The sequence below is a fragment of the Oncorhynchus mykiss genome, chromosome 5 (assembly GCF_013265735.2).
Source record: "Oncorhynchus mykiss isolate Arlee chromosome 5, USDA_OmykA_1.1, whole genome shotgun sequence".
NCBI classification, from domain to species: Eukaryota; Metazoa; Chordata; class Actinopteri; order Salmoniformes; family Salmonidae; genus Oncorhynchus; species Oncorhynchus mykiss.
In genome coordinates, this window is record NC_048569.1 from 11,666,904 (window position 1) to 11,691,840 (window position 24,937).

Genomic DNA, 24,937 nt, shown 5'->3' on the forward strand with positions numbered 1-24,937 from the left:
TCTGCGCATGCTCTGAGGACTCGGCTAGGAAGGACGCGGCTAGGGACTGTTGTTGTTTGTGTCACACTCCTTTGCTTTATCTTGGCCAGGTCGCAGTTGTAAATGAGAACTTGTTCTCAACTGGCCTACCTGGTTAAGTAAAGGTGAAAAAACCAACAACCTTGAACTGTATAAAGAACTTGGTGTAGTACAATGACCAAACCAGGCTCTTCATAGGCAAGGGAATCTACATTTTACTGGTGTCTTGACTTAATATTATATATTATAACATTAATATGATATATTATATAACATTAATATATTATATTACAATATATAATATTATATAACATTAATATAGGAACAGTCTCTATTTGAGTACATTAATCATTATGTATCAGTAGTGACATTTTTCCACTCTCTCAAACATCATTTATAGTGCTACGTCTTTGGGCAACTTACCTCTCCAAAACTCTGCAAATGTTGGATACTTGAAATAGGACATAGCCTTTGGTGCTAGGGAGGCTCATGAAAGGAATGGGCCCAGTACACTTACTGCATGAGTTTCAAAGGCAATTGAATGGGCTGTTCTTCTGGCCCAGATCCTCCCCCCCCCCCCCCCACACACACACACACACACACAAACACACACACACATTGTCACATATGGGCCACTGTTGATCAAACGGGTTCACTTCCTTTCATGAACTAATGAGTGGGACTAGTGCCCCCTGCCAGCCTGCACTTAGCTTAACCCTCCACTTGCATTTTTACCTCACTCCCAGTGGCCATCCACTTAGTGATCAGCCACTTGGGGATATCTATGGTAGCTTTGCAGGGGAGCTGGGTAACAAGGGTAAATGGTGCAACGGGTAAAAGTGGTAACTGGTTTGCTTGTCCTGCTATTGGCTGGTGTGAGACCGAGCTGAAAGGAGCTCTTTCTTTATTTTTTCAGTGACTGAAACGGACACACTTGCACGCACGCACACACACAAACTCACAAACAACATTTTAGCCAAAGTCATGTGGCCCATCACACCAGAATCACGTGGTTGTATTTCCACCTAAAGAACAGGCAGAGAGCATTGACCAGTGTTCCCATTCCATTTATTAGATATGTTTATAAATATCACATACTCAGATACATATGATGAAAGTAGAAAAAATACAACAAACAACATTTTCTAAACATTTTTTAATTTGAGGTCTCTTTATTTCCTTGTTTTAACTTGAATGGCTGACACAATCAAAAATATCAATATTTTTTTCTATAGTATAATAGTTCTCAACCATGTTTAAATATCAAATCATCAAGCAGGTTATTGTATTTTGTCATCATTGAGGTTATGATAAAGCTGAGGAAAATAAATACAACGACATGCAGTCAGTTCGTTCTCATTGCATCTGTACACATCCAGTCAGCCAAACAAGTGTATCTGAAATATGTGCTACAGGCTATAAACAATAGTCCTTCCTCAGAAAGTGTTAAGCTATGATATGAATGTAAACTATGCTGATATCTATGTAAACCTGCTGCTGACAGATAGTTGAGCTCAAAAGAGCAGTAGATACTGAACATTGGTTTAAAATAAACTATAGAATTCATAGAGTAATGAAAAATTGTCAATTTCACACAGAAACAATATATATGTATGTGAGACCCTTGTCAAAGAGATCTGTCTAAAATAACATTTTAGAGAAATGTTCTCTGTAACATTTCCTGGATACTGAGGTTTTGTTCGATATTTTAATCTGCAAACTAAGGCTAAATAAAATTATAATTATGAGACAACATAGCTGTTCATATCCCATTTTCTTTTTGAAGGTTCTCATTCTCATACAAAAAATATCACACACGTAATCAACCTAGTGCACCACAAATACACAACTAACTTCTTCAAGCATTTAAACTTTACATACCATACAGCTACTGTTGCCAAACCTGGCTCACCTTTTTCTAAGGACAATAACTGTAACAAATCTCGCTCGCTAATTCATATATATTATGCTCTGTAAATTATGTAAAAATAGCAATTTATAAACTAGCTTATGTGAGATTGCATGATTCCACGGTACCAACCATGTCTAAAGTTGATGAATGATTGACTTATTTTACTATTCACAGTGTTTCAAATTGAACAGTACAAGCCAACACCTATTGTGTATAACACACGACTGGTACCATATCAATCATTTTATGTTTATCTTCAAGTCCGTTATTGCTCCAGTAATTCTACCAAGCATACATTAAAGCACCATTGAAATAATTAAACTCACGTCAATAAAACCACTTTCAGGAATAAGGTAACAATTTACAGCACTACCAATCTAAGCAGTGAGACTTTGAAACCCCTTTCTAAGACAATTAGATTAGCACAGCTTTCCTTTTTTCTCATTAAACAGTGTCTTTCTGCGCATTCTGAGGAACTAGTAGTTTAAATCCACCCAAAGTATTGTATTTTGTTAATCTTATTTTCAATTACATCAAAAACGGTTTATTTTTGTTAGAGTTTAATAAAATATGTCACATTCTAAAAGAAGGATAGTTATGTCCCGTGGATACTGGATAATATAATATAATATTGTATAATATAATATAAATAGTATTTCTGTATCCTTTTATCAAGCGCAAATAACCGTTTTACTAGAATGTGGAAATGATCCTATTAAGCATTTTCCTTTGCATAGAAAGTATTTGAGTAGCTAAGAAAATAATACATGTTTTTTAAAATGTTCTGCGTTATATGCCACTTCAATCAGATATGAAAAATAGTCACGTTTTACTTAGCCTCAAATAATGCATTTAGAAATGTTTAATTAATACAAACAAAAAAAAGTTTTACTACCAAAAGTCCTGCCCCAAAAAGAATAATGCAGAATAATAGAATAGAAAATGACCTGGCACCAATACATGATTAATGTTGTGAATACATTTACCAAATGGTGAATTAAGTTGATGAAAGATGAAAGATGAAAATAAATAAATAATGGAGCCGGTGGTACTCATATCCGCATCTGACAGGCAATATTCCAAGAATGAATAATACTGACCACACAGACATGAATATATCTCTTTTCAATAGTAAAATACATATCTACAAACATGTATAATAAATAGGCTTGATATATAGATATGTATAACAATATATATGTATTTCTATACATATATATGTACAACCAAAGGTGCACTTAAATAATGTCATCGAGGAGATGGGGGGTGCCTACCCAGTCCAGTGTTCTGGGCTCAGAAGCAGCCATGATCATGCACATGAACTGCTTACCAGTCCTCTTGTCAATGGGGTAGATGGTTGTGGGGGTGAACCTCCTGTTACTTTCCACAAACTCGCAGAGCTGCTGGTATACCTTTGGATATTCGTGGCGTAGAAAAACTCCTCGAATTCGTAACTCCCGCTGGATGTTGATGAAGCAGATCTCCCTGGCCTTCCTGCCCTCCTCTCCCTCATTGTCGATGTCAGCCATTCCAGGGGGTGGCGTGAGGATCAACGTCTCCATATCCCTCTCTTTCTTAAGAACTTTACTCTTCTCCGGGCTGTAGGAGGCGAGCGCCACCTTGGCATATTTCCTGACAGTTGGGGCTTGATTCCTTGGTGAAGGTCCGTCAGGCATTTGTTCGCCAACGGCAATGGATACATTCAAGAGGAAACATTCGTTTGGGTCATAGTCCTTGCCTGCCTCCTGGAGCTCCTTGCAATACTCCCCCAGGTTGTCCTTGAAGCCGTCCAGCTCCCGTAGAGACAGGTAAGTCGGGGACATCTGGAGGCTCTCCAGGCCGTACTGTAGGAAGTTACCGGACAGCCCTGGGTTTGGGAATCCCAGAAAGAGCACTCCCCTTCCCCGGGAAAGGAAGCCAACTTTGGCAATGCGCGAGAAGGCTTTGTGGACCTCGACAGTCTCCCGGCAGTGCTTGATGATATGGCGGCACACGCTGCCGATTCGGCCATACAGGCAACTCTCTTTGTGAATGTCCCAGTCCTCCCTGCGGCAGTTGCGGGAGCAGTAGTAAGTGTAGCAGCTGTGGCAGGATTTGAAGTAGAGGCAAGCATTGAATAGGGTCTCTGTCCGTCGGCATTTGTTGTTTGAGCACATCATGCTGTCGTCCTCGTCTGGGCTCTGGTCTGGGGAGCACTCGTCTCCACTCCTCAGGGCATCACTGCTGCAGTCCATATCTCGAAGGGCGTCAGGGTTCATTCTAATAGAGGTGGGTTGCTTGTCCAGGGGTGGTTCCTCTGACCCTGCCTTTGAACCTTTTCTGGACAGAGATGCTGCTTCTTCTTCATCGATCAGCTTCTTGAGTTGGTCCAGCAAATCCTCACTTGGCCTCCTAGTGGCAGGGGGTTTGTAGTCAGTAACGAGATCAGCTAGAAGCTCATCAAGTTGCTCCAGGCTTTGCTGTAGAGAGGCGCTGTTGTGCGTCTTTTCTTTGGTAGAGTCCACAGAGCAGGACATAGTGTCTGGCTGAGAAGCTTCTGGAACCACAGCACTTTTAGAGTGCAGCACATCCCAGCTGGCTCTTCGTGCCTCAAATTTGTTAAGGTTGCCTGGTCGAATGTCATTATCAGTGATGGTGATCTCAGGGGCGACGAACCAGAGCTTACTAGAAGTGGTCTTCCCTGACTCCGATGTTGGGCTTTTGTCAATTAGAGAGTTATCAGACAAAGACAAGGCTGCATAACGTCTCGGTGAACTGGAAAGGTTGACAACTACTGGCTGTGGTCTGTCATCTTCGGCCGCAGTGCGCTTTGCTTGGGCAATAAGATTCTCATAACTCCGACCCCGCTGAACTGGGATAGGCTGCTCCCTCTCCACACGGGAGTTGAGGATATTATCCCAAGACCTCGAGTAAGGTTTGGAATCGGTGCCGATTCGTGGTGGCTCAATGCACGGGTTAGCATACCATGGTGTTAGCGCTGGCTCTTGCCTAACAGCTCTGGTCGGGGTGACCTGAGAGCCATACGAGGCAGGGTGATGGGTGGAATAACCAGACACCTCAGAGCCGTACCAGTCATCTGGTTGAGGCTGGACGACTCGCGCATGTCGACGTCCCTCTGTATAATATGCCCTTGCTGGAATGTGATGCTCCTGTGAAGGTGTATACATCTCATTCGCGTAATATATCCGCGGGGGAACAGACTGAATTTGATAAGTCCTTAGATCATCTCCATAGAATGTTCTTGCCGGCGGGGTTTGAATGATATATGGCCCTGGTTCACTTGCTGCATAGGCTTTCGGATATGCAGCTTGAACTGGGTATGGGTAAGATTCTACCTCCGTGTAATAGGATCGGGCTGGTACAGTATGCACCACGCGGGTCCTTGGATCCTGTACATACTGCATTTTGGGAGTGAGGTTTTGGCTTGGCATACTATAGCGATCATCCTGATAGTAAGTCCTAGGTTGGGGAGGGGCTGTGGCCACATACCTCCCAGGGTCGTCTGCATAAAATAATTTGGTTGGCACATTGGGGCTGGAATGAGCCCTGCGTTCCCTGCCATAATAATCACCTGGGGAAGGCATTCTTTGCAGAGGCATCTCCATGGGCTGAATGTAACTATTTGGCATGCTGCGGGAATACTGGTATGCCTGCCCATACTCACCACCAAAAGAGTCAGTGGGAGTTGAGGTCCTTGAGAAGGTGAAATGGCGAGGTACTGTCAGGCTCCTGCTTCCTCCACTAGGGTACCTCTGCCAAGGTATGTCAACTCTGGGTGTAGCAGTCTTCCGTCCAGCATTTTGCAAGACAGCCACATCTGGTTTGATGTCCACCCGACACCTGACGTGAGGGCTGGTGGCTGGCTTGTCAGGCCCTCCCTCTTCTACATGCTCAGCAACATAGAGGGGTGAATATCGGCTAGCATCACTCCTCTGTGGCTGGAGCTTGATGGGATGCACCTCATGCATTAGTGCCCTGGTTGCTGCGTAGGAGCACTCCCTACGTGGTGACACCTCTGGTCTCCAGTTAGGGTCCCTAGGTGCCCTCCGGGCCTCCCTACCCCTCCTCCCCATGGAAGGGGACTCCTCAAAGGACACAGGGGTAAGGTTAGTTTGGACTCTGGGGGCACTTTTTGACCTGGTCCTTTTCCTTTGCACCGGAACAACCACCTCACTAGCCATGTCTGAGACCAATGGCTGAGGGGTCAGTCTGTGGTTGAAAATGTCCGGTGCAGAAAAGCGGTATCCCTGCTGGCGGCCCAAGGCATTCCAGGCCATGTCTGGATTAGCAGCATGCCTGTCAGCCCTCCTGTACGGGTGCTCCATTGAGAATGTGTGGTGTTTAGGGTACTCCAGTGACTTGTAGTCAAAGGTACGGCAGTGCCTCTTGTTATCCTGATTGTTGTCCAGTGTGCTTCGGTTTGGGGAATCACATTGTTCGGGGGGTTGGGAGGACTTGGAGTGCGAAGAAACAGGGAACACTTTTATATCTTTATACACAGTCGATACCAGTATGTCAGGCGGGTCTGTGCGTGTCATCTTAAAGGGACTCTCCTAGTTTCCCCCATCAAGTTGGTTTAAGGTTGACGTTCCCTGCTGAGGTAAAAAGAAAGAAACATGTGTAAGCAAAATTCTTGTTCATGTGTGCAATGTAATATGCATCACATGTATTGAATATACAAATTCATAAAGGATGATTGTCAGAGTAGAGGGTGAAGAGCTTGACGTAAAACGTGGGACCATTATATAGTACACTCACATAGACAAAGAACTGGAATTACCACAGATTGAAACTGGTAAATCAAAGATATCCTCGATCAACATGCATTTGCTGTTGACACTACATCTAGCCCTAAGGTTAAAATAAAACATTACTCAACACTTTTTGCCCATGGTGTACAGGAGAAGCACACAGAGCTATCTTAATCCTGATCCCCATAGATAGACCGATTAGAGCTCTAGCAAGCAGTCAACACTGTCTATCTAACTGGTCCTTGTTTACGCTAACACACACCCACACAAGCTTCACACTAAATAAACCAGCGTAAATAATTCTGTCAAATCCCCAAATATGATGAAATGAGTTACGGATGAGTTAAGGGTGAGTTACGGATGAGTTACGGATGAGTTAAGGATGAGTTACGGATGAGTTACGGATGAGTTACGGATGAGTTAAGGATGAGTTACGAATGAGTTACGGATGAGTTACGGATGCGTTAAGGATGAGTTGCGGATGAGTTGCGGATGAGTTACGGATGAGTTAAGGATGAGTTACGGATGAGTTACGGATGAGTTACGGATGAGTTAAGGATTAGTTACGGATGAGTTAAGGACTGAGTTACGGATGTTTGTAAATAGAATGGCAGTTAAAACCCCATAGACATAAATAATAAGAGGGTTAGTAAACATTTCTTTATGCATTTTAATCTTAATGTTGTTTGAGTATTGCATAGTAGGTTTGATTCATAACAGGCCTGTAATGACTACGTAATTACTAATATCAAAGCCGTGTGGATGGAACATTAATGGTATCAATGTGTTACATCTGCAACTGTTTTTCCATTATCATAAAGTATTCATATTTTGTGTATAAATGTAGATTGTTTTATAAACTTTTATCGGATCCCCAAATTAATATAAACTGCTGTATATTCCTAAACTGAAAATACTCCATTTCAAAATATGTAACTTCTCTCACTAAATGTTCCATTTGCACAACTTCATTAAAACACTTTTCTCAACTACTTGTTCTTATCACAGTTGACAGCAGAACAGCAAGAAATGGATTCAAGGCTCAAAATAGTTTCTCTTGAGGCTTTTCACTTCATCTCGTCTTAGATAAATGTCAAGGGACCAAGCTGCCAACACTGCCAGAGACGGAACAACAATCTCATTTACTAACGACAACAACCATGACATCAAGAGTACACCAAAATGCAAGAACACCATCGATTTACAAACGCCTGAAATAGTACTGAGCTCACTAACATACCTAATCTATCTGACAACAGACAAAGATAATGGATTTATGATTTAATTAAATACTTGGAAGCATAGCATGTTTTAAGGATTTGACCTACAGATAACCTTTGCTCCCAGTCAATGGGGGTTTAGTTATATTAGGGCATGAGTAAATACAGGTGTTCCCACAGCTTGGTGCTAAATCCATTTCCTCAGTCTAGACAGACATGCAGTGAAAAATGTACTGTACGTTCATATGGGCACCTGCAACGTAGCAACACCGCAACAACACCAGCTCTGTGACTCCTATGGGGCCCCAGGTAAGAGAACCAGAAACGGTTACCGCTGCTACTTGCAAACCAAGGTGCATTATTCTACCTAAAGGGCACACGATTGTTGTGGTATAATGTGCAAGTTGATTGAGAGACAGCATGTAGATATACCTGAAACGCCTCGCTGGCACATCAAAAAGCATGACACACTATGATACACATGATACACCTATGGCTAAAAGCATTAATGCTTGATGTAAGGTGAAGACTTATAGAAAGGCTTATAGAAGTTGATGGCTAAATGTTAAATAAGACAATACTTGTCATATACAGTACTTGTCATGTACCTCCTATTAATGCCTTCAGCCAAACCACAAGCTGCAACTGTGTTCCTGTGACACACAAGAGGAAAAAGAAAACTGGATTAAATTCGCTGTCCTCTGTCTACAAGAGGGAGGTTAAACCCCCCCCCCCCTTCTTTCTATCCTTTAAGGGTTAACTGTTTTCAGCATTCATTAAAAACACGCTCAAGTGTGAGGAACAAGAAGCTCGTATTGTTTTGTGTTTCTGGTCCGACCTCAGGGATATGTAAATGAAGACCATCAAGCATCACACACGTTCCCCACAGGATTATGTTAATCCGTTCCGTGGTGTGTCTCACTTGGCGGCTTCTCATGATCCCTCAAGATCACGTGACCATCATGTGGCCCACAGCACTCAACCTCTGCAAAGAAATATCTAAAAACAACCCTATATACATCACACCGATCCACAACGGAATCCCCACGTGATCTTTCATGAATACGGCTGCATGTATACGTGCCAACGTGGGAAGGGAGATGCATTCTCAGCTCTCGTAACAGGATTATCTCGCCCTGTTTTAAATGGCTCAGCACAACTGGAACATAAAAGTGAATGACAGAGACACACAGTTGGCAAGGAGAGAGAAATGCACTGTAATAGTATTAGTAGTGACGTCAGTGTTTCCACTAAATGAGTTGCCACCACTGCAATTATTATTTAAAAAAATGTTTTCGTTTCTGCTAAGACTCGCTTTTAACATCAGAGTGACAAGTTACAACAAGTTACATATCTTCCTCAGATTCTACCCCCGGACCCCTCCAGGAAGGAGCTAACTAGCGTTAATGCAATGACTGGAAGCCTATGGTAACTGCTAGCATGCTAGTAGATACCATAGACTTGCAGTCATTTTGCTAGCGCTAGTTAACATTGGCTCGCGAAACTACGTCTAACTTCCTTCATACTGGACACAGAGACATAACAATCGTATCCATGAGTTCATCTGACTCTGGGGAACTAAATAAAGGGCTTCATTGCCAAAATCCCGATGTATCCCTTTAAGGTCTAGCCATTATATTACTACTCTATCATAGCACTACTGGGCCTCTCCATCCACCTTTCTCTTCCACGGCACTATGCTTTATTGGGGTCTTCACATCTGATCGTAATCATGTGAATGTGTGTGAATGGTTGCAGGTGCCAGCTGAGCCTACCTGCCCGTACTTCTGCCTGCGCAGATGGACATGAATTATTCAGCTAAGATTCTTCCTGGCTGTGCAGTTCATTCATGAGCAAAATTCCTTACATGGCTCATACAATCGCTACGCTGATCTGGCATGTGCACCGTCCCTATTTGCCAATTATTACAACAAACCTGGTCGTTCCAAAATGCTATTTTGGGAGAGAGAACTAAGTGGTCTGCTGCTGAAAATGTATTCAATGCCATATGGATACATTAAAATGCACCCGCATTGCCACCATGTCTGTACCAAGCTCATGCAGGCAGGTTCTTTATACAGTATTGTCCCCATATAGCATGTGACACAAACATTTTGAAAAACAAGCTAACAAACAAACTAAACAGCGAAGATATGAATAAGAGCCTTGTCTCTCAATCTTGAGGGACCGCGTAAAACAACGAGCTTTGGTAAGAAATGCAGCGCTGTCACTTTGGTGAACAAGCAGTGGTGTGTAAAGCGAACTCATCAGATGTTCACGTCATTCAGCACATGGAAGGAGAAATAGGCCTACGCATTGTCACAGAGGGCTCTATTTTAACAAACCTAACGCAATGGTCAATCTAAGCATTGGTGGTAGAGCTATAGGTTCGGGGGGAAACCACGAAATAACAACTTGTTTTAAATATCACACTTACAGGCACCATCATTTCTCCATGTGGGCATCTGTTATTCAAACAACGCAGACGATGGAGGGTTTTAAGCACATCCAAACATTTCACAGTAGCTGGACAAGGATCCAATATTAAGAGAAAGGGAGAATGTCCACTCTGTTGTTCTGCTCCCAAATATGTTTCAAGAACATAATCGCAACCATTTTACAGATCAGATCCCATTCACACAACTCCAGAAGTTGATCTGTACACGTGCCACGGACGTCGTCACCATAAAACCAAGGTGAATCCTTCTAATATGTTTGGTTGTAATAAATTAAAACAAACAATCTTATATTTATTTTTTTACAACAATAAATACATGTGAAATGTAATGATATCATAACATGGCCAGGATTTTAAAAAAGACACTAGCCTTTGCTGTTGAACCAGCCTTCATTATAGTAGGCCTGGGGTAAAGGCAGCAGTTTCTAAATAGGAATTATACAAGCACCAAAAGTATATTATGCCATGTGCATATGGGCAGTGTGTGTCTAGACTGGTTAAGCTGCGTTACCGATGTCAAAATTCAAAATGTTCTTAAGGACACACCTCAAATAGTTCCACCCCTCCTATCTGAGAACAAACGAGCAACAAACAATAAGACAGGTAAATGACCAATCCTTGCGCAACTTTTTGAAAATAGCAGATCGCTGTCTTTAATTGGTCGAAAATGCAAACTAACGTGCGTTTGACACTTCCTCATTAACGCCAGCTGAAAATACAGACCAGAATGGACGCGCTAAGGACTAGGTTTAAATGGTCTCTTCCACAACTTGCTGAACCCAGCTGTGTGCTACTACAGTATGTGAAGACACAAGAAGCACTTAAGTCACCAAGAGGCATCACGTTCCTGTTGAAAGGCAATGGTCGTTACGATTCAAAGCCAGGGAGTCAAATCAATGGCTCCACTGAAAGTCCCTTATCCATCTGAATGTGTAACACTTAAAGACTAGTGCACTTGGAGCATTCAGTTTCCCTAAGCATTTCCCCTGCCAACCATAGTATTACGGCCTTCACCTGTTTTTGTGTTAAACCATTCATTAAAATCTAATAGACACTGATGAGCTGTGTAACAGATCTGGAAAGATAAAGTGGTATGAGTGACACGCATTGTAGCAACTCCCCCCCCCCCCCCCCCAATTTTAAAGATACAAATATTTTCATATACTGTATCTTGGCCAAATTTAGACTTAGCAGCCTGCATTTTGAACAAGACGTCAGCTGTGCTTTCATGAATATGAGAATAGAATGTAAGAAACTTAACCTCGAAAAAATGTCCAAACAAAGTCAACCCCACCACCTGGCAGTTACTTACAGAGCTGCCTCTTCCTATCGTAGACATTGCGCTGTGCGTAGGGCCACGACCCCCCCCCCCCCCCCCTTTTGGAGGGGGAACTGTTGAATTAGAAAAGTTGAATACACAAGGTGCCATTTTGAAATGTGGTAGTGCATCAGCAGTTTCCCACTTGTTATGTCAGTCACTCAACTAGCTATGTCAAAAAAAATAATAATAATAAGTTAGTCTAGCCAGCTATCTAAACCTTGGCCTAATTATCACCAAATTACTGATCAGGCATGCAGGGCATGTGTTCAGGGTCCCTGACCTGCAGGGGGCCCCCATTGATTTTGTTAGTCACTTGCACACAGATATCATATGAACATGGCATAAGTCGAAGGCAAACTGTGTTTTTTTTAAAGGAAAAATGTTCTCCCCTAGAAAATGTGCAACATTGTCTTTACACACCATGGCAAAATGTGTAGAATTGCAGGTAATTAATTAATTTTAACACTGCAAAAAAACGCTAGAAGTGGGCGGCACTGACTACTTACTATGACAATGGTGAGATAGCAGCGGATAGCTAATTGTAGGATCATAAAAGCCTCCATCATCACTTCCTCATCCACATGTTTCTGTCTGTTGCCACTGTGTTGCCTATTAAATCATATGCAGCCTTGCATGCTGTCTAACCTCTTTCTGCCAAATGAGCTGAGTGTCAAAGTAATAGGTCAGCTCCATGAAAGACCTGGCTCTCCAGCAATTCCTGTGTAACCCGCCCATTTGTAAGATAACACAATGGCCAGCCTTGTGAATGGCATAGAACCCAAGCCCTGCTCACAATTACAACATACTGTCTATCTATATACGTGCGATGACCTGGACCTTCACTGTGTACAAAACAGTGCGGGCACAATAAGGACTAGCAGTACTTCCTCGTCGTATGGGAATTTGCAATTCTATGCAATTCTATTTTGTGGGAATTGTTTGAAAGAAGCAAAAAAACAAGTGAGTGGTGCAACGGGATGTTTTGTGAGGACACTATTGGAGTCCCATCAGTGGAAGGCTGATAAGTGCCTCTCCAATGTCCTCCTATTATTGGCTCCCTCCTGTCAGATCTTTCATAGGACCATCTGGCCATGCTGATCTGCCTGGTGACCAATCACAGCCACTCCACACCTCCCTCTAACACCACACCCTAAACCTCATCTGACCTCTAGCCTGACTCAGGGGACCACCTGGGACTTCTTCTTCACAACACACAACATTATCAAATGCACATTAGCAGACACTTTACCTCATACTAATTTACAGTAGTGAGCACATACATTGTTCCCTGTGGGAATTGAACCCACAACCTTGGCATTTGCAAGTACCATGTGCTACCAACTGAGCCACATCAGAGTAACAACACAACTAAACCTTTGTTTACCTAATAACACCTGGGGCTTTTTCAGTGGCGTACAACTTTCCAGAGCTTTGCAGATACTGGGAAAAGGAAATCTCCCTCCAACATTACACAGACTGTAATGAGACATGTTTTTCATTCAGTGGCTTTCATCAAAACTCCTGAGTGTCTGAGCTTCTGACCATGGTAACGCCGCAAGATTTACTGTAGTGTGGAGTATTCCTTTTCCACTGTCACTTCTTTGCACCTGCAGCTTCTCTAGCAGGTGTGCAGAGAATTATGCAGATCTGAATGTAGGCTAATGTATGGAGGTGAGGCACTTCTTGATTCTAAATGACAGTAAACCATGTCTGTTCTACACCATGTATTTCTCTATAGGATCTTTCTGTGACATCGTGCCCTCAAGAATAGTCCCTCCTGGCCTCATGTAATGTCAATGAGCTTGGCCCTTCACAGCTACAGTATGACTGTCTTGTCAAGTTGTGAGTTGGAGAAGTACTTCTGTCTTGATGTGTAACATCTTCCAGCTGGTTGTCATTCTGCTTAGCCATCTCACATGCAATATTACAACACATGATGTTACATTGACTGTAGTCCACATACAGAGTGGACAAACTGCTTGCTGAGGAGCAGAGAGAGCCTTTCTGAAAAGGTACCACTCGATCACGAAACAGTTTTAGAAGAGCTAGGCTCATATATAGGATAGGGGAAATGTTCAATCACTAGAGCTTAATATGTCACTTAACTGCGACAGCTGTCCAGGGGCAGTCACTCTAAAGTGTATTGGTGTAGCATGATTTGTAATCGAAAAGACATCTGCTGTCTCCACCCCCCCCTCCCCCCCAACATGCAAGGCTACTATCATTCTGAAGTCTTATTTTTTTAGATGATATATTATTAATGATCCAATATTATGAATTTTATCACAATTTCCCTAAAATGTTCATTAATGTAACAGTCCAAAACAGTTAAAAACAAATAAATGTTTTATATTTTTTAACATTGCTCCCCTAATGAAAAGGCCTGAGTTAAGCATAACACTGAAAATATAAATATTTAAAATGAAATCAGACGTTTTTTCTTCCAAATCTGAGCTTTTTAGCCGTTTCAGTAATGAGAAGCCAAGTGGGGTGATGGGGTGTTTGAGAATAATAACCTAATTCTGAAGGCATATAAATTAATAAACTAACTTAGCTTCTACTACTCCACTAGATGATGCATCGTGGGTAAATAAAACTTTATTTAAAACTTATTGGTTTTTACAGGAACTTGAAAAAGTATTACGTTAATGACATACATGTCCACAGAAACTGTGTTTGATTATAATAAATATTATAGTTTAACGTAAACTTCAACTGGTATACAATTTTTGTGATTTATGGACAAACTACAACAACATGTTTTGTGTTTCATGAGAATCACCCACATAGAGATCTCTTGATAGAGAACTTTTAGCTTGGAGTAGAGATGCTCTATTATAAGCAGTACATCAACCTCAACCCCCTTATCACCTTTGTTAGTGAATGAATGTGTCAGAACAGCAATGCAACGCATTCATCACCTCTTCGTCTTGATACTCTGAGACCTCTATTAGCAAATGCCTGTCTTGTCTTCATCACAAAAGCTACATCTTTGTGTCACCGCTGGCTGGGTAACAACAGATGAGAATGAGTGATCAACGTTGAGTTTGGAGCTAAGCATGCAGAGGACACACTGGATGGTCTTTCTACGAAAGGTTCTGTTGGGACGTCATTCGTGGCCTAGCAGTCCAGTTTACCATGCATTGCCAAAGGCCTCTCTCTCTTTCACTCTCTCTTTCCATCACCATATCCCTGTCTTTCTCTGCCCCCTCTTTCTCTCTTTATCTATCCCCCCATCTCATTCCCCAGTTGCCCCATTTTCACAGCCCCTAACCGGTCTCGTTAATTCCATCGCAATCAGACTCTCTGACAGCATTCTATCTGCCCTGTCGGAGGCTCGTCCCATCCCAATATTTGTCCTGTCACTCAATCCACCCCTCCACTTTCTAATCTGTCTAATCCAGCCAGAGGCCCCGGGTACTGCATGAAGTCATCTAAACAAACCCACTAAAAACGCAGAGCAAAGGCACCCAACGCCACTCCAGTCTTTCCCCTAACATTGCTTTCCAGGCGGGGCGCAAAGACACACCAATGAAACATCTCTTTTAGGTGGATGGCAAGTTGCAACAGAGTGGTTGAGGAAACACTGAAACTGTATAAATAGAACAGTCAGATATTGAGATTGGACCACACTTCATTGTAAAATCAATAGCACCAAAACCGGGTTCTTCGTTACAGAATATCACTATGTTGCCAGGTTTGTCATATTGTGGCAATGTATGGTATATCCATTGAAAGGATTTCAATGGCCAATTTAAGGCTTGGACCTTCTTTATAGTCAAGTGATAATACATTTTTTTATATGTTAGGAGTGATAATCCAGATATGTAGCTGTTTATTCTGCAGCCCAACAATACAAGTGTGTTTCAGCCTTTCTATCTGTGAGAGCTGGACTGTGTACTACAGTGGAAGCTATGTGGAGAGAAAAAAAATGAAGTATCACATTTACGTAAGTATTCAGACCCTTCACTCAGTATTTTGTTGAAGCACCTTTGGCATCGATTACAGCCTCGAGTCTACCCTTTGCGCACCGCCTGGAAAGCAATGTTAGGGGAAAGACTGGAGTGGCGTTGGGTGCCTTTGCTCAGCGTTTTTAGTGGGTTTGTTTACAAATGGTAAATCTCTTACAAAGGGACAACATATTAATGGGCGCAACCTTGACGTAATCTCATATTCTCTCCATCTGTATAGGTTGGCAAGCTCATGATCCAATCAACTTCTTACTTTAACCACCACATAGTTTTTATTCCAAAGCGTGTGGCGGCCTCAGCCATGCTTCTGTTCCAGTGTTTCCCATCCTCAAAGGTGCAATGCATCAGTTTTACATCTGGTAGTCCTAGTGATCGCTCATGCTGACTGCGTCAATGGATTTGTCCTCGAAAGGAGTATTCAGACCCATTGACTTTTTCCACATTTTGTTACATTATAGCGTTATTATTAAATTGATTAAATAGTTTTTTTCCCCCTTTATCAATCTACAAGCTTTCCCCTTAATCAATCTTGTAGGTGTGCCAAGCTTGTAGCGTCATACCCAAGAAGACTCGAGGCTGTAATCGATGCCAAAGGTGCTTCAACAAAATACTGAGTGAAGGGTCTGAATACTTACGTAAATGTGATACTTCATTTTTTTTCTCTCCATTTTTTACATTTGCAAACATTTCTAAAAACCTGTTTTCGCTTTGTCATTATGGGCTATTGTGTGTAGATTGATGAGGGAAATGTTTTTATTTAATAAGGCTGTAATGTAACAAAATCTGGAAAAAGTCAAGGGGTCTGAATACTTTCTGAATGCACTGTACATTCCAGATGTGCCTTTTATTGGCATATGTGTCATTTTCTGTATGTTCAAAATACCTCAAATCAGTTTGTTCAGTTATTAAATGTTGCACAAAATGTTTGGAGTTCAGATATCCATAACTACACTTCAAGGGGAATTTCACCCTGGGGGAATCTGGGCTTGTTGTCATCATATCTGAGGCATTTCTAGGACAGTGAGATGTGTTTCACATATATTTGCCCTGAAGGAAGGCAGGTCAGGGCTTCGCGTGCTGAATGATACACCCTATGACGGCTTCCGGTGTATTGAAGGGGGGGATCTAAAAATACATGTAGTCCTGCTTTGTGGCATTTCGCGAAGGCTCTATGTTACACGGATCGGACTATACATTTTTTGTGGGTGTAGATATGTTGTCCTTGTTCGATAGAGCCATTGGACTTCTTTCAGCGATGTTCCTATCGGTGGATTCATTGCTAAATATACAAGCAGACATATTTTTTCCAGTCTCTGAAAGGCTACAGCTTGTGTTGGGAGGTCTTCGGTTCTCTGGCCCCCGTCCCTCCCCCAAGACGGCCTTTATTTAAAAGGTGGACACTAACAACAATAATTTGAGCAAAACTGGAAGAACTGACCAGTCGCAATGGCTTCAAGTGATTCCTCTCATTAACATACATTTGATGATGAAGCATCTCTTAGCTAAGAGGAATCGAAACAAAGACTTGAATTTAGCTTACATTTGAAGCTCAGCTACAGCCGATGCCAGCACCAAGAGGGCAGATGAGAAATACGGTGCCTAGTTAAGTAATTTATTTTTTCCTGAAAGCCACATAGCTAACTTTAGTTTATCTACTAAAACCCATATTGTCTATTGCTGGCTAATATACTGCTGTGTTACAGTGGGGGAAAATCAAATAATTCAGCCAGCTTGTAGCTAGCTAGAGTGCTAAGTTAGCTAGCTAAACAACTACCGGTAGCCATATCTATGACTAAAAATACATATTTTGTATCTTGATTGTAAAACCTCTTCTCTTTTTAGTCATAGATATGGCTAACTACCAAACAGCAAGCTACAGCATTACAATCAGCCAACTAAACTAGGTTTACCAGCAAACAATAGCACATGACTGGAGTTGGCTAGCTAATTAGCCTGGCGCCTGCTAACAAATGCGCCACACCTCGCATTTGTAACTTTTTAGCAAACATTTCACATCAGCAACTTTAAATAATTTACTAGCTAGCTATGTAGCACAATTGTCAAGGGTTGACATTGGTTATGATTATGATTTCAATCACAAAATTATAGGCATGACGCAAGATATGATTCCAAACAGATGTAAATAACAATTATTGCATATCCAGCAAACTAGCTAAGTTTACTAGCAAACAGTGAGGAGAAACAATAATACAACAATTTACAGTTATAAACCTCTAAAATTGTAGTTGGTATTACTTTAAAAATCATTGCCTAAGCATGTCTGATAGACATAGCTGTAGGTAGATACTGTCTGCCTACCTACCTAAGCTCATTTGTACGGTCTGGTCACTGTGCAAAGGTTGAGGGTTATGCCCTGTCTCTTTCTATTAGTCTAGATATTGTTGTACATGTAATCTCTGTGTGTGTGCACATGTATGCATGTTCAACTAGTCGACCCTGAGGTTGACATTATGCTGGCATGGTTAAACTGTTGTCCAAACTGTATAATAGAGTATAATTTGTTTTGTTTTTTGTCTAACAGACAATACCGTGTGGTGCCTGGGCATCTTCCTGGAGTGGATTCTAGATACAGACACATAATTCCTTTAACTGGGTGTGTCATTGTAGCATAACTGTATCCTGTGAACTGTATCCCTCTCGAGGGATTAGACATTATGCTCAATTTTTCAAGCAGGTGACTCATGATGAGCTGAATGGCAGCTTGATCATAACACTCCTCCCACAGCTTTACAAGTATTCCCTGAACTTACTGTATGTTTCTTTGGAATGGCAATTTCATCATGACCACCTCTCCCATCATCTGCTGATCACCAGTTCTCTTAGCTACAGATTGTTACACCAGATAATGTGATTTAACGTTGGCCTCAGTTTGGGGAAACAGGAGTCTCATAAAATGTATGTGACCAGCTGCAGGGGGTCAGTTAGAATTTAGAAAATTCTCCATTATGAAAATACATTTTTTGCTCCATAAAGTAATCCAATAACATGTGTGCCGCTATCATGTCTATTTCAACACTTCTCACTCATTGATCAAGACAGGCCTCTGTCATCATGACATGCAGCCCTTTGGGGTGGACACCCACCTGTCTCGATCAATGAAAGAAGACATGAAATAGACAAGATGTCTGCAAAAATCTTTGGGTAAATCACATTATCTGGTGTAACAATCTGTAGCTACAGTTCTCTGCGCTTGTGTCTCTACAGCTGAGACACACTCGGACACACTGAACTAGTGTTCATAGAATTGGTTTTGTATGTTACTTGTACCATTTAACATTGTTGTTGAGTTAGCATTACATAGTGTACACTCTTGTGTTTTAGAAATCCCAAAGAACGTTTGTTTATTTGTCAATCTGAATGTCTAGCATCTGTTTGGTGCTACAGAGCCATGCTTATACTGTATAAATATCTTCTGTGAATCCATAAAGGCTGACACATTTTAAAGATTGATAGAAAATATTCACATGTATTTTATGATGGTTCTACATCAGGGCTCTCCAACCCTGTTCCTGGAGAGCTACCATCCTGTAGGTTTGCTGATATTTTTTTTAATTTAACCTTTATTTCACTAGGCAAGTCAGTTAAGAACTAATTCTAATTCACAATGACGGCCTACCCCAGCCAAACCTGGACAACACTGTGCCAATTGTGCACCGACTTCCAATCACGGCCGGATGTGATACAGCCTGGATTCATGCTATTCAACCGATCACTGCCCGCACCTGCTCATCCGTCCAGCATAACTACTCTGGACGGCTCTGACTTAGAATACGTGGACAACTACAAATACCTAGGTGTCTGGTTAGACTGTAAACTCTCCTTCCAGACTCACATTAAGCATCTCCAATCCAAAATGAAATCTAGAATTGGCTTCCTATATCGCAACAAAGCATCCTTCACTCATGTTGTCAAACATACCCTCGTAAAACTGACCATCCTACCAATCCTCGACTTCGGTGATGCCATCTATAAAATAGCCTCCAACACTCTACTCAACAAACTGGATGCAGTCTATCACAGTGCCATCTGTTTTGTCACCAAAGCCCCATACACTACCCACCATTGCGACCTGTACGCTCTCGTTGGTTGGCCCTCGCTTCATACTCGTCGCCAAACCCACTGGCTACAGGTTATCTACAAGTCTCTGCTAGGTAAAGCCCCGCCTTATCTCAGCTCACTGGTCACCATAGCAGCACCCACTCGTAGCACACGCTCCAGCAGGTACTGCTGGCTTTGGTCACCCCCAAAGCCATTTCCTACTTTGGTCGGCTTTTCTTCCAGTTCTCTGCTGCCAATGACTGGAACGAACTGCAAAAATCTCTGAAGCTGGAGACTCTCCCTAACTAGCTTTAAGCACCAGCTGTCAGAGCAGCTAATTGCAAATGATAACTTGTTCTCAACTAGCCTACCTGGTTAAATAAAGGTGAAATACAAAAATTCACACCAGGAACCATAGTGATGACTCTTGCACTGAAATGCAGTGCCTTAGACCGCTGCGCCACTAGGCGCATATCTAAGCCTTTACACTTAGGCATGAACAAATCCACATATTTTCAGAAATGTATCATTACCTGATCATTTAAGTATCTGAACCCCCCCCCCCCTTCCCCCGAAATAATAATTTCAACAGAAATCCTTACATGATATGTACTATTCATCCTCATATGTCTAAATCGAAATTATGAAATGTCCAGCCAAATTATTTTACCTGTTCAGGTGCCAAAAATCATAGTCCTTCTTCACAAGAAGGTGATGTATCTGAGCATACATTTGCACCATATTCAGTAGTTGTCACGCTCTGACCATAGAGAGCCCTTGTTTCTCTATGGTGTAGTAGGTCTGGGCGTGACTAGGGGGTGTTCTAGTTTATCATTTCTATGTTGTGTTCTAGTTTATATTTTCTATGTTGGTGTTTTGTATGATTCCCAATTAGAGGCAGCTGGTTATCATTGTCTCTAATTGGGGATCATATTTAAGTAGCTATTTTTCCCACCTGTGTTTGTGGGATATTGTTTTGTGTTTGTGCATGTGCACCACATAGTCACGTTTAGTTGTTTATTGATTTATAGTTATTTTTTCTTTGTTTCACTTTGCAATAAATATGTGGAACTCAACATCCGCTGCGCCGTGGTCCTGTTCTTACGACAACCGTGATAGAATATCCCACCCACAAAGGACCAAGCAGCGTGAAAATGAGGTAAGGAAGTTATGGACTTGGGAGGACACGAGACCCTTTCTTGGCGGGAGTCGCCAAGGAGCATGGAAGGACAGCGACAACACCGGGGACCACGGCCACAGCAACCCCAAGATTTTGGAGAGCTGGCGGACGAGCAGCGGAGAGTGCCAGAGCCTGTTTGGGAGTCGGGGGAGGAATTTGAAGAAAGATTCCGGAGAGAGGTGGTAGCGATGAGAATGCTGCCGTAAAGGTGTGCTGAAGAGCGTGACGCCAGTCCAGTGCCATCTGCACCGGTTTCATGCACCGGTTGCGCCTTCCCAGTCCGGTACGTCCTGTGTCAGCTTCCCGCACTCGCCCTGAAGTGCGTGTCACCAGTCCGGTACCACCTGGACCGGCTCCACACACTAGGCCTCCAGTGCGCCTCCCCAGTCCAGTACGTCCTGTGTCTGCTCCTGGCACTTGCCCTGAAGTGCGTGTCACCAGTCCGGTACCACCTGGACCGGCTCCACACACTAGGCCTCCAGTGCGCCTCCCCAGTCCAGTACGTCCTGTGTCTGCTCCTGGCACTTGCCCTGAAGTGCGTGTCACCAGTCCGGTACCACCTGGACCGGCTCCACACACTAGGCCTCCAGTGCGCCTCCCCAGTCCAGTACGTCCTGTGTCTGCTCCTGGCACTCGCCCTGAAGTGCGTGTCACCAGTCCGGTACCACCTGGACCGGCTCCACACACTAGGCCTCCAGTGCGCCTCCCCAGTCCAGTACGTCCTGTGTCTGCTCCTGGCACTTGCCCTGAAGTGCGTGTCACCAGTCTGGTACCACCTGGACCGGCTCCACACACTAGGCCTCCAGTGCGCCTCCCCAGTCCAGTATGTCCTGTGTCTGCTCCTGGCACTCGCCCTGAAGTGTGTGTCACCTGGACCGGCTCCACACACTAGGCCTCCAGTGCGCCTCCCCAGTCCAGTACGTCCTGTGTCTGCTCCTGGCATTCGCCCTGAAGTGCGTGTCACCAGTCCGGTACCACCTGGACCGGCTCCACACACTAGGCCTCCAGTGCGCCTCCCCAGTCCAGTATGTCCTGTGTCTGCTCCTGGCACTTGCCCTGAAGTGTGTGTAACCAGTCCGGTGCCACCTGTACCGGCTCCACGCACTAGGCCTCCAGTGCGGATTTCACAGTGCAGAGCTTTCGGCGACGGTTCACAGTCCAGAGCTTCCGGTGACGGTCCAGAACCTCCCGGCGACGGTCCGGAACCTCCCGGCGACGGTCCAGAACCTCCCGGCGACGGTCAACGGTCCGGAACCTCCCGGCGACGGTCCACGGTCCGGAACCTCCCGGCGACGGTCAGCGGTCCGGAACCTCCCGGCAACGGTCAGCGGTCCGGAACCCCCCGGCGACGGTCAACGGTCCGGAACCTCCAGCGACGGTCAACGGTCCGGAGCTTCCAGGCAAGGCATCCAGTCCCGCTCCAAGGCCGGAGCCTTCCTCTGCACCGATGCCCAGTCCAGGCACGGCGTCTAGTCCCGCTCCATGGCAGGAGCCTTCCTCTGCGCCGATGCCCAGTCCAGGCACGGTGGCCAGTCCAGCTCCATGGCCGGAGCCTTCCTCAGCGCCGGTGCCATCCAGGCACGGTGGCCAGCCCAGCTCCAAGGCGGGAGCCTTCCTCTGCGCCGGTGCCCAGTCCAGGCATGGCGGCCAGTCCAGCTCCAAGGCGGGAGCCTTCCTCTGCGCCGGTGCCCAGTCCAGGCATGGCGGCCAGTCCAGCTCCATGGCCGGAGACTTCTTCTGTGCCGATACCCAGTCCAGGCACGGCATCCAACCCAGCTCCAGGGCCGGAGGCCTCCTCTGGTCGGATCCGGGGTCTGGGCTACGACCCGCACCGGAGCCGCCACCGACACTAGTCACCCATCCTAACCCCCCCATTTGGTTTCAGGTTTTGCGGCAGGAGTCCGCACCTTAGGTTTGGGTACTGTCACGCCCTGACCATAGAGAGCCTTTGTTTCTCTTATGGTGTAGTAGGCACAGAAAGGCTATACAAGGCACAGAAAGGCAAACATCGTCATATTTAATCTAAATCTAAATAATCTAAATCTTTCCAAAGTACCACTATTTCTGTTTAAAAATGCAGCATAGCAAATCCAGAGCTCCAATCAAAACATGTTTTCTGTAAAGATGCAAAAGTAGGCCAATCTTTGCTAAAAATGTATTTAATTTATTTAACAGAAAATAAAAGTTGCACACCCTCAATCCCCCTGTCTGCCCTGTTTGTTATGGACGATGGATGCAGATTGGGTCGTCAGCGATGGTCCCTCGCAGTCCAGATCCAACGTGGTGGTAGTGTTGGTCTGTGATCCACTCCAAACTGTCAATGCCTAAAACATGAATCCAAATTGTGTCGATATTGCAAGAAAATATTGTCATTTCACATAACCATCTACCTGCTTCATTCATGATGAGAAAACTAACTGGAACAAGCTAGCTATCTTATATTAACCAGCAATACAAAAACCAGTAATACAATATTAACCAGTAATTAAATGTTAGCTGTCACGTAAAAATTATTTTCCCTGAAGGGAAAGCAATTTTGTTATTTGTTAGCTAGCTAGGCTACCAGTTAGCTTTTACTTCCCAAACAAGTCTGGATAGCTAGCTCTCCCTACTGGCTGTTTGCCAATTTAGCTAAATTTCTTGATTCTAGTTACTAAAATAAATAAAACATCTCACTTTAGCGTTAGGTGAGGTATTTTCTGAACAGCTTCTCACTTCTTTGTTTCTCCAGTCCTCAGTTTGAGCACACACCGTTTACACACTAATTTGTGGAGCCCCAATAAAAAAAAAACAACAGTTGGAACTCTTGTTGCTAGGCTACCAGTTACAATGCTTTTAGCTTGAGGTTTGTGCACTCTTTATCCAGAGGGAAAACAAACATTATAGCTAGTGTCTGAAAGAATTATATGAATGTCATATTGGTCAAATTACTGACGATGTCGTCAACTCAAATAACCATCAGAAATGTATTTAGCTAACCAAAATGCATATCAAGACCCTAATATGGTCCTCAGTCAAGAGAATATGCATTGTATGTGCTGAGAAAATATACCATGTAGGCCTACTGTCAGTAATAAAATGTCCACATAGGCCTATCACAAGATATCTAATGAGTCAATATCCGCCCATACCATGTATGATATCCAATGGGAATCTAAAACTGATTTGTGCATAAAAGAAAAATATGGATTGAGCATGTGCTCATTTTCAGCATATCAAAAAGCATATCAATATCCAGATATGGACCTCAGCCAAGGGAAGCATATCTGGAATCAATCTAGCTTCATATCTTGAATGTGTTGAGAAAACCAAGATATGCGATGTATACAGTCAATATTCATCAACATGAAGAGAGAACATAGGATGTCTCATATCTCAGGATATTCAATGAGTCACAGGAAATGCCCATGTGCGATATTGGGAGTAATCCCAATATCATATATGTCTAAAATAATTTGTCAGGATATGGTGCAAATCCACAAATGTAAAATATGCATTGGAAATGGTCTGTATTCTGTAGAATATCAAAAATGTGTCATGTAAAGATATCCCCTGATATGGAAACATTTTGCCCAGTGATAAAGCTTGTAAACAGTGGGGATGTGTCATTGTTATTAGGCCACGGTAGGGTAGGGGCGAAGGACACAGAAGGCCATGTTTTTCAATTTGTAGAAACACACATTACATGGCATACTCCAGCCCTAAAGGCAGTTCAGCTGGCCTAGTGAGTCAGGCTAGCGGCTAACCATTAGCAACTGAGCTGTACTCAAATAAATGGTATGGATACTTAGCAACATGCTACACGTGGATAGTGTAGGTCAAGTGAGTGAAGCCCATTTTAATTTAGCCATGCAGTCAACCAAACATTGCCAGTGCTCCAAGATCCTTAGAGCTGAACATAAAGACATGGCCAGCTACAGGGGGAAATATCAGGGCTTTCATGTACTGGGTTATGTGTGAGACAGTGATATCTAGGCCAACATGGATGAAGGAATGAATGAATAAGTCATCACAGCTGTACAGTGAGGCTATGTTCAAGATCACTTG

The 24,937-nt window shown here is 43.3% G+C and overlaps 1 protein-coding gene across 1 annotated transcript in view; it reads right to left on the minus strand.

The window, feature by feature from the left end:
- Nucleotides 1-1,069: 1,069 nt before the first annotated feature.
- Nucleotides 1,070-24,937, minus strand: part of ajm1 (apical junction component 1 homolog) — a 29,371-nt gene continuing 5,503 nt past the window's right edge. Inside the window, exon 2 of the mRNA XM_021601673.2 lies at nucleotides 1,070-6,525. Coding sequence (XP_021457348.1) covers nucleotides 3,169-6,468 — 3,300 coding nt within the window. The 5' untranslated portion in view covers nucleotides 6,469-6,525 and the 3' untranslated portion in view covers nucleotides 1,070-3,168. The remainder of the gene's footprint in view (nucleotides 6,526-24,937) is intronic.